The sequence below is a fragment of the Temnothorax americanus genome, unplaced genomic scaffold (assembly GCF_048541705.1).
Source record: "Temnothorax americanus isolate GAGA-0224 unplaced genomic scaffold, ASM4854170v1 Scaffold8, whole genome shotgun sequence".
NCBI lineage: Eukaryota > Metazoa > Arthropoda > Insecta > Hymenoptera > Formicidae > Temnothorax > Temnothorax americanus.
The window spans coordinates 1,063,828-1,073,823 of NW_027509802.1; the positions used below are offsets into that span (position 1 = coordinate 1,063,828).

General features: G+C 37.3%; 4 protein-coding genes across 7 annotated transcripts; 1 reads left to right on the forward strand and 3 right to left on the reverse strand.

Annotated features, from left to right (window-relative positions):
- Positions 1-379: 379 nt before the first annotated feature.
- Positions 380-4,234, reverse strand: LOC143907061 (N-alpha-acetyltransferase 30). 2 transcript variants are annotated; one of them, XM_077423574.1, is made up of 3 exons: positions 3,616-4,234; positions 3,054-3,226; positions 380-2,837 (listed from the first exon to the last, which is right to left on the reverse strand). In XM_077423574.1, the coding sequence occupies exons 1-3, from the start codon at positions 3,929-3,931 to the stop codon at positions 2,520-2,522; spliced, it is 807 nt and encodes a 268-aa protein (XP_077279700.1). In that variant the 5' UTR covers positions 3,932-4,234; the 3' UTR covers positions 380-2,519. The 2 variants fall into 2 exon arrangements, with proteins under 2 accessions (XP_077279700.1, XP_077279701.1); XM_077423575.1 differs by having other exon boundaries at positions 3,646-4,225.
- Positions 4,235-5,038: 804 nt separating this feature from the next.
- LOC143907064 (uncharacterized) lies at positions 5,039-6,482 on the reverse strand. Of its 2 annotated transcripts, none has more exons than XM_077423579.1 (4): positions 6,271-6,482; positions 5,914-6,036; positions 5,562-5,828; positions 5,039-5,468 (listed from the first exon to the last, which is right to left on the reverse strand). In XM_077423579.1, exons 2-4 carry the CDS (start codon positions 6,032-6,034, stop codon positions 5,299-5,301), a joined length of 558 nt encoding a protein of 185 aa, XP_077279705.1. In that variant the 5' UTR covers positions 6,035-6,036; positions 6,271-6,482; the 3' UTR covers positions 5,039-5,298. The 2 variants fall into 2 exon arrangements, with proteins under 2 accessions (XP_077279705.1, XP_077279704.1); XM_077423578.1 differs by having other exon boundaries at positions 5,914-6,049; positions 6,271-6,478.
- Positions 6,483-6,531: 49 nt separating this feature from the next.
- Positions 6,532-8,167, forward strand: LOC143907059 (epimerase family protein SDR39U1). 2 transcript variants are annotated; one of them, XM_077423571.1, is made up of 6 exons: positions 6,532-6,844; positions 6,950-7,056; positions 7,138-7,408; positions 7,477-7,742; positions 7,820-7,933; positions 8,008-8,167. In XM_077423571.1, exons 1-6 carry the CDS (start codon positions 6,820-6,822, stop codon positions 8,110-8,112), a joined length of 888 nt encoding a protein of 295 aa, XP_077279697.1. In that variant the 5' UTR covers positions 6,532-6,819; the 3' UTR covers positions 8,113-8,167. The 2 variants fall into 2 exon arrangements, with proteins under 2 accessions (XP_077279697.1, XP_077279698.1); XM_077423572.1 differs by having other exon boundaries at positions 6,532-6,840.
- Positions 8,168-8,384: 217 nt separating this feature from the next.
- Positions 8,385-9,625, reverse strand: LOC143907060 (uncharacterized). Its single transcript, XM_077423573.1, has 2 exons — positions 9,351-9,625; positions 8,385-9,126 (listed from the first exon to the last, which is right to left on the reverse strand). The coding sequence occupies exons 1-2, from the start codon at positions 9,445-9,447 to the stop codon at positions 8,396-8,398; spliced, it is 828 nt and encodes a 275-aa protein (XP_077279699.1). The 5' UTR covers positions 9,448-9,625; the 3' UTR covers positions 8,385-8,395.
- Positions 9,626-9,996: the final 371 nt, after the last annotated feature.

Here is a 9,996-nt window from a genome sequence, read left to right on the forward strand (position 1 = left end):
TGGAAAAATTGTTTGCTCATTTTCTTTATTTTGTATCTTCGGGATGAAAAACTTATATCGCGAAGAACAGATATTATATTACGATGTAACGACATCGGCGCATCGTGCTGTTCAATTAAAAAATATACAAATAGAATTAAATTTAAATATAATTTAAATATTTATAGTTGTACTTTTTTAACAGGCATCTCGAACAATCGATTAAAAAATATAGCAACGATACTCGTCCACATGAGTATGTGCGATTGAAATATGCGATTAGAATACGGATACGGATTGCCCTGCCCGAACACGGTTGTTCGGCAGGCGGACGAGCGTATAACGTAAACGAGACGCGTGTAAAAACATTTATGTATTTTTATTAACATTTTTTACATTGTTTTTTTTCTTTTTTTTTTTTTTTTTTTAATAGTTACATTATGATCTGTGCTTCGCATTTATTTTATACAAAGATAGATATAATAGGTAGACAGTAATGCGCGTATCACCCCCCACTGCGTTAACCGCGTGAGGCGCACTTCCTCGCGAAACATTTCAATTTCGTAAACGATACGTTCTTATTTCCTTCTTTTTTTGTCCGTATCAGTTTTGAATTTATATATATTTATATATATAAATATCGATATTTCCGTGTATCACTTTACAATTTCAAACGGAAATACTTTTTCTAAAGTTTCGCCGTTCTCCGTCGGTCTTTGCTTCCATTTCTCTTCTTTTTCCTCGTGTTTTTTTTTTTTTTATTTCCATCAAACTGCCGTTCACACTGACAAAATTGTACATTCGACGCAACTTTACGCAACAGCGATCCGTTGTACAATGTGCGATATAGCAATTTTCACATAACATCATTGACTCTAACGCAATCTTATAATCATTCCGTGTCGAAACACTGAAATTAAAGCAAATAAACTGGGTCCATTAGAAATATTGAAAAATAATAATAAAAAAAAATTTTATATAAATATCTCACGGCCTCTCGTTGATTATATCTTAAACATTACTTTGCAATTCTATTACAATACGAATTATATTTCAGTTCCTTTTCTTGATTGGAGATTATGCATCTTAATATTTGGAAATTGATTCCATCATAATTTATAGTGAATCAAGAAATAATAAAATCAGTTATACGAATTCGGTTTTTCATAAAAATTTATGCGAAATTAGTTTTAACAAGGCCAAGTAGGGCATACGTTTATGAACCTTTTTGATCACTTTTCACAAGAGAATCTTAAAAATTTGTAATTTAGGGTGTAATTAAAATATATATACAACCACTGACAAAGTTATTAGGTACCTGCCCTTTTTCTTCTCAATATCTTGGAATTGAATAAGCATAAGCTTTTTGTTGTTCTCATCCTTATTGGCTGTGAATAGTTCGAGCAATTGAGGTACAAAGTCTATCTTTTTTAGGGAAACAGCAATATTACTTAGAAAACTGTTCACTTCGTATTTCAATTTTGATTAATACGGGAATAATCGCGGCTGTATTAATCAAAGTCGAAATACGAAGTAATATTGCTGTCCCTCTAAGAAAGATAACGAACTTATACCTCAACTGTTTGAACCATCCACAAGATCAATAAGAATGAAAACACCACGTAAACAGAATATTCATTCGTTCCAGGATATTTAGAAGAAACAAGGGTGCCTAATTTTGTCTATGGCTACATATATATATACACACAATAGTATACAATATATATATATATTTATTATATATACTATATACATATATAAAGTATGTATATAGCTAAATATGCCCATTTCTAACCAAATATATGCCCTTTGCGTATATTTAGTTGGTTGTACAAAAACGTGTCATGCAAATAAATTATAATTGTGATGATATAAAACTCATAAACTTTTTTCGAATCAGTCAAACTTGTATATGCTTCCAAATGCGCACTTTATCAATGTGAGCCCCAGCAAAATACATCGATTATTTTCAGTACTTTTCACAGTCTCGACTTTATCTCTTGCTCTCTCTCTATCACTCATTAATTTTATAATCTTCAAGCTGCAATTGAAACCTATCTCGATCACTGACATTAATATCAAAGGAATTGCAGCAAATTCATAACAAAATAACTAACTAGTCAGGCAACAGTTAGGCACTATTAACAAATTACTCTGTACATATATTACGCCCTTAACGGACATACCGTCAATAGACTGTTAGAGATCTCATTGTAGTTATCTCACAATATGGAAAATAAATTTGTTAAAAAATAAATGGTTTCCAAGCAGATATAATCATGTTGCGACACAAAGTTCATCCATCGCGATACATTTTACTCATAAATAACCTAACTAAATAAATCAGCTCTTTCAAGAAAATAAAGAGAGTAGTCGTACGACGTTGCAACCGAAAAACACCATTTGTGCACGTAGAAACATATAATCTCTTTGACATTAATGTCGTCCGTTTTTATCCCGATGTAGTAGAGCATAGACGTTACATCTCTTCAACGTTGTAATTATTTAAATACCTATTGACATAAGCACGCGGATGAATTTCACCTGAGCCATAATTTCAGTCGCAACGCATCCACGCCATTTAAGTAATATCGAAATAATCGTTTGTCCCGCACAAATCCAAGATTTTCGTACAGGCGCAGCGCGGGCCTGTTAGTGATTTCCGTTTCCAGAACTACCTCGTCAGCGTCGTCCTCCACCATCGCCTGGATAGCTTGTCTCACCAGGTTTGATCCGATCTTCCGTTTCCGATATTTCACGTCGACCGCCAGCATTGCGATATAGCCACGCTTTATCACCTTCCTGTGGATGTCTAGTTTGCAGACAATGGCACCAACGCACTCTTCACCATGCATCGCCTTGACGAACAAAAGAAGAGCTTTCTATAAATTCTATGCCCGAGAGAGTCGAGAGAGATTTTGAGCTAGATTCTTTACAATTTTTTCACAAGTTTGTTATTATATAAAATTTTTACAATATCTTTATTGGCGTTATACGAACGGCACACTTGTGAGAACACATGTATCGGTTTGAATGCGCTAATGTAAGCTAGAGATTTTCTGAAGAGCACGTACCAGGAAGCACAATTTCGGCCAGTTATGAATAAAATATCTATATGTGTAAATAGAATATGGTTCACTTAGGTCCTTCTGTATTAATTTCATAATATCAGGCATTTGTAATTCACTTGTATAGCTAACATATTGGACATCGTTGTCTTTACTTTCCATGGATAATCCTGCTTGTTCTGTAACATAACAAGAAGCGGTTTTCATCCATTCCCAGCGTGCACAGTCGTACGGTACGTAAGAATTATTCTAGTCGAACAAGATTTTTTTTTTTCTAAACTTCACAATAGTTTCTCAGATTTAACGTAGTAATTTAAAAACTTGACAGGCAGAATTCTCAAGATGTAAAAGAAACGTTTCAAACCAGAGTTTGATTGGATATCTCCTATCGATAAAAGAAAACGCACAAGTCCATCGCGTAAGATCGGCAAGTTCCAAGGACCTTTTGCAAGAAATGGATAACAAATGGATAAGGAACGATGAAATATTTTTGGCATACTTGTACATATAGGAGCGTTTTTTATTTTATCGTTATGTATACCGAGTCTATCTATCGTATCTATCGCACCGTGAGTAAGCTGGCGAGTAAGTTGTATACCGTGTTGGTTTAAATGACTAGTTTCCATTGTTTTAGATTGCGGGGGCGGGGGATGATCGGTGACGGCGGCAGTTCTTTGAGGGGAGTCGCAGATACCGTTCACCTGAACCACCCCGTTGACGTGCGGCTCGCTGCAAGCCTCCGCAGTCTCCAAACTGAGACGCGACTTGATGTCCAAGGTTGTGACGTCCGCTATCGAGTCACGTTTCATCGCCTTGATTTTGCCAGCCGCCTCCGGGCCGCTCGCTCCCGCGCTATTATTCTCCACCATCTTGTCCGTATCCATTTTTCAATTTTCCCTACTTCCTCCTTCCTCGAGCTCCGAAAATTCACCTTCCGCGCGCTGAAGGGGGCAACGGAGACGGAGGGATCTCGACCGCACTCGATCTCCCCTTCACGGCTGCCGATCGTGCGCGAGACACAGTGGCATGGGAACGTTTCACGTGCGGCCCGGCGCTTTCAATCGAATTTTCATAATTATTGCTAGCCACGCGGTCGCCGGACAACGATTTTATCCCGAAATACGGACATCCGAAGTGAACCGCTGAACGACGGACACCATATTGGATTTTCTGCGGTGACTATTCGGTCGCGGAATACGGATCTTTCTCGAGACTCGCCCGCGAACGGGAGAAATCAGCAGGAGAAATGGCCGCTTGTCCACCGTTGCGATTGGCCACTGGCCACAGCCACTCACAGCCCCCGGTGCTTGGAGTTTTTCCACCGGACCAGCCAATCAGATGTTTCTATTTTAAATCAGCCAATTGACGAAATGAACCAAAGTTCTTCGTCATCTTCATCGTGGAAAGAGAAATGAAGGACTTTGAGATTGGTTCGTTCCCTTATCCAATATGCATTAGTCTGGGGTGCGTTCCTTTTGGGCGCTCACGCGCTGTAAGCATCGCTCTATCTTCGTTTGATATTCGATGTGCAACGAAGATAGAATGAAGGTGCATTTTCACGTGCCGCTGAAACTGATCGTTTGAGCGACAAAAATGATCACGTGACGACTTTTGTCGCTGAATTAAACAGCGATAATTTTTGTACATGAAAAGGGTAGCAGGGCGACAGAATTGAAAGTTGAGAGACAGATTTTGCGTCGTTTGTGTAATCAGTTAAAAACAAATTTTGCACTATTTGTGTAACCAGTTATATTAACTTATATATTACGCGATGGCTTCTAGAAAACAAAAATATTACAATTGGCTACTAAATTGTAATCGTATGATTCAAGAAAGTGAAATAAAATATAACAATGATATTATTTTTGCCATTACTTTGCTGTTGACAAATCAAACTAAAAAAAGATATTATTCTAAAAAAAAGTTTTGGGTTGCACCGCTGTTTCAAAATCGTAACGAGCATGGCTTTTATAAAGCTACCTTACCATATATAAGATTAGAAAGTGCAAGATTTATTAATTACTTTCGCATGTCATCAACACAATTGGAAGATTTGTTACAAATTATTGCACTAAAACTCCAGAAGCAGACATTTATAAGAGAGCCTGTCAGTGCTGAAGAACGTTTGTGTTTAACTTTAAGGTTTGTTTTATTACATTTTTTAAATAAACAAAAAATATAAAAGCGACATATAGACAACTGATTATATGGATAATTTAAAATTTATTACTAACACACTATTGTCTTTTATTTATAGATATTTGGCTTCTGGCGACTCAATGATATCAATATAGTGCTGCCACTTGCTTTTCTTAGTAGGTCTTTCCGATCCACTTGCTAATGATTCAGTGTTGATGATTCTTCTATATGCATCATGTAATGACTTGAATTTTGCTTTTGCTTCAGTTTCTGATAATTTTCCTAGAAAATCATTTTATTAATAGATTTATATTTAAGAGTTGCATACTGTTCTTGTAATAATTTTGTTATTCATTGAATATATACTTTGCTTACCATTCAAAGCTTCGGAGACTTCTTTCCACAATTGTGCAATAGCTTTTTTACTACGAAGTGGTAGCTCAATTTGTGGATTCCACAAAGGTTCGCGTGCATGTACTTCAAAAATTAGTTGCTCTTCCAGTTCAAGCAATTTCTGTTTTTCATCGACATTCAATTTCTTTCTTATATTTTTTCTTTTATTTGTTAGTATTGATGATGGGTTTTCTTGAACTGTTAGCTCTTGATTATTAATTAAACTTCGTCGTAATATACTTCCATCTTCTACAAATTGTAACAAAATAAAATATTATTTTTAAATATTATTTTAAACAGATAATAGATATTAATTTATATTACTTTCACATACCACACACGGGATAAAAATAACAAGTATTCTCATCCATAAAATATTCAGTATACCCTTGAAGGCACTCGTGTTTTGTGACGTTATCTGCTTCGCATATAACCTCACATAGTCCACATGTCATGACTGGCACCAATGTCTATAGCATTAAAAATACATTTACACTTCATAATTATACATATATGTTTAGAAATATTGACTTTTTTTGGTTTACGTTTAAAGATGTAAATGGCTTTATTATTTGATTTTAAAACAAAATATTCACATAACATATATCTATTACAAGTTATTTCAATCAAGCACAATTGTTTCTTTTAAACACCATTATAAAAATAGCTTGTTTTATGTATATATACTTACTTCTTCATGTTCATTTTCCTCGAATGAATTCATCTTTGCATATTTGTGGTTATGTTTTCTTTAGTATACACGCTGTATACACGACACTATCGACTATCAACTGCTCAACTGCGTTTGAGCAGTAAATGCTTTGTAGTTGAACTGATTCAAACTACAAAATTGTTGGCGCTGGAATACGAGCGACAAATTTGTCGCTTCAATCGCTTGTTTTAGCGGCACGTGAAATTGCGCCTTGATGCTTACAGCAGCTTACAGCGCGTGAGCGGCAGTGAGCGGGAGCGGTGGCGGTGAGCGCCCAAAAGGAACGCAGACGCTGCCTCGATGCCTCGATGTCCGGTGCTTTCAGCTTTACTCCGATGACGACCTCCGATTAAAGGGAGAGATTTAAGCGATGTTTATTACATAGAATAACACGTTGCATGAGAAAAATGAACGTTGTAACAATTTTGTGAGCTATATTTGCGTTCTCGCGTCGTCTAAAACGTGTTGCGGCTGTCGGAGCTTCGCGAATTTATTGTTAAAATAAAGTGCGTCAGACTTTTCACGAACATGGCTCTAAAACACGTAGTGGTAGGTGAGTACGCTCGCAAATTGATCTATTACAATTTCATAACGTAGCGAGAAATTTATGTAATAAAGTCTCTCACGTCACACAGTAAGATTACATAATAATTTTCAGGCGGTGGTACTGGCTTCATAGGATCGCAGTTAATCAAATCATTGAGCCTCGAGGGTATCTCCTGTACGTGTATCTCTCGAATGCCAGGACCGAATAGAATATCATGGGTATAGATCAAATAAGAGAAATGAAACTCGCATGCCAACCAGTAAGAATCAATTCAATTATAACCGTTGTAAAATCTGTAGAATGATTTAGAACGCTACGGCCTACCGGAGGACACGTCAGCCGTCATCAATGTCGCTGGACAGAACGTGCTGGATCCTACCCAGAGATGGTCGCCTGGCTTCAAACAGAACGTTAGGAACAGCAGGGTGAAGACAACGAAGGCTCTGGCGGACTCGATACGGAACACTAAAGCCACGGTTTTTGTATCTATATCGGGAGTCGCCTACTACAAACCCAATAACACCGTATACACGGAAGAGAGCGAATGCGAATCATACGATTTTCTATCAAGTAGAATCTTATTTCCTATGTACGTAACGCGATACTTATATCTGTAAATTAATTGTCAATTTTGTCAGGGCTCTGTCACGATTGGGAGGAAGCGGCAAAATTACCGGAAGACAGCAACGTTAGACGAGTGACGATAAGATCTGGAGTTGTATTGGGAAGAACCGGCGGCATGATCAAGCAAATCTATTTACCGTTCTTTTTCGGTCTCGGTGGGCCAATAGGAAGTGGAAATCAATACGTGCCCTGGATACATATCGCTGACTTGGTTCGCATGTTTATATTCGCGCTTAAACACAGCAATGTACACGGTATATTGAACGGAGTGGCGCCCCAGGTAATACCAACGGTTTTATATGGTTCTCTAATTGAAATATATAATTGTTAATCGTGTACGTGTCGCTCCGTGAATAGCTTATAACGAACGAGGAGTTTACGAAAGCGTTTGCAGCAGCGATGAACAGACCCGCGTTTATACCTCTTCCAAGTTTCGTTTTGCAAATATTATTCAGTGAAGAACGAGCGAAGGTGAGTTTGTCATATATCTAACAAGCTTGATATATACTTAGTTTAATAATTTGATACTTGTTTTCGCGTTTCAGATCATGTTGGAAGGACAAAAAGTTACACCAAAGCGTGTTACGGAGCTAGGCTTTCAATATCAATTTCCAGATATCGAGACCGCTTGTAAGCAGCTCGTTCAATGAACTCGATGCTTTGTAGAAAGATTTATTTAATTGTTATAAAAATCGATAACGTTGATATATATAGTAACATATGTTATTCTGATTGTTGATAACTGATGATGAATCAAGTTTTAACGTATCCTCTGATATTTTCAAACAGAAATTATTATTTAGTAATAAATTGTTTATCGTAACATAGAATGAATGAATGAGATCTTGTTTGCAAATTTATTTGTAATCTCGAATTAGCTACAATGTTAGCAATGTCGAGGACACGTACACAACATTAACGAGTGACATTCGATTAATTACATTCTTCGTGAAGCTTGCATAAATTGCAAAGCGTGGGAACGGCGCGAGTGTTCCTGGTATACTTGACGTAATTGAAACGCGTTGAATTTTCCGTATAAGGGCCCCTTCTCAAGTTTGCCAATTGATAACTCTTAAGTTGCGTTCCGCGCATCAAGCTTGGGTAACTCAAATTCTGCTGCACCTGACAGCACGTCCTGCCCGAAGTACCGCCCAAAACATTGTCCGAGACGGTGAAGTCGTCGAACATGGGTAGACTCGCTCTTGGCAAGTTTTGCAAGTATTCCTCGGAATCGGAAGGGAGTAATAATCGATCCGAAGAATCGATCGGAGAATGATCGAGGTATTTGAGCCGGCTCATGTTTAGAAAATGACTGATTTCTTTCCTCAAGCTTTGTATCTCCTTTCTCGTTAAGCCTCTCATGCTGAGAGCGATTATATTCCCATTCCTGTGAAGAATAAAGAGACCCATCTCGGTGGTGACCCCAACGTGCCGGATGTCGGTGAGTCTCACGAAGGAGAATTCGCCCGAGTTACCCGAGCACAGTTTGTCACTCCAAACGGATCTTTCGACGACAGCTTTGTTCTCGTTTCTGTACAAAATCAGGTCTTCCCATTCTCCAAAGCTGTCCAATCCGAACATGATCTCACCCAGAAGCAAGATAATCAGTAAGTACACGTTGCTCGTCAGGCGGCTTAATATTCCGATGAAGATTATCGCCGACACTGGAAAACGTATAGTCCGCTCTGCGTATGACACATAATGAGAATAAAAGTAGTTGGAAGATAGAGATTTTTACGTGTATTTCTGTTTCACGTATGATAGCTTTAAGATTAAACACCGTTTAAAAAAACGCAAAAGATATTAAATAAAATTACGATTTAGAAAGAAAAGAAAAGAAAACTTGAAGACACGGTAATCGCGATAAATTCGATAAGTCAACTCTTACGGCCGAGCAACAGCCATGCGGTGCATCCTGGCCTTCGCGACACATGTAATTTATTTTTATCCAGTATCTTAAGCTCTGGCTTCGCAATCGGAATCATATTGCAACCGTGAAGCTTGACGAAGCTCAACGTTGCAGAAAGAATTTCGACAAATGTTCCAAGTCGTACGAGACGATCGGTAAAAGGAAATTTTGACACATATGGTGCGAATTCGAATTGTCAAAGATTAATTAAAATTGCATCACGCATTTGTTATTTTCGCGGAGCGTATCGATAAGTGGATTTGTCGTCGATATAGATTTAGGATCCCCTTAATTGCGCGATTTTATCTGATAATGCATAATTTAATTTTATTTAATTTGGTACTATTATTCACGTTTACTACCGATATATAATTAAAGGTTTATTTATACCACGTTTTATAAAAATTCAGATATAGCTGTGCTGAAATTGTCCTTTCGAGCAAAATTATCTAAATAATTAATAATATTTAAATAATATAGTTATCATTTTTAAACCGGGACCTCTCGAACACCTATAATTTAATTGATATCGCTTTCTAAAATCTCTGATCTAGATTGTCATCTAGAATTATCATTCCACGCACTCGAAGTACCGCGAGACCAACGGTTTGACGTCTCTTTCCGA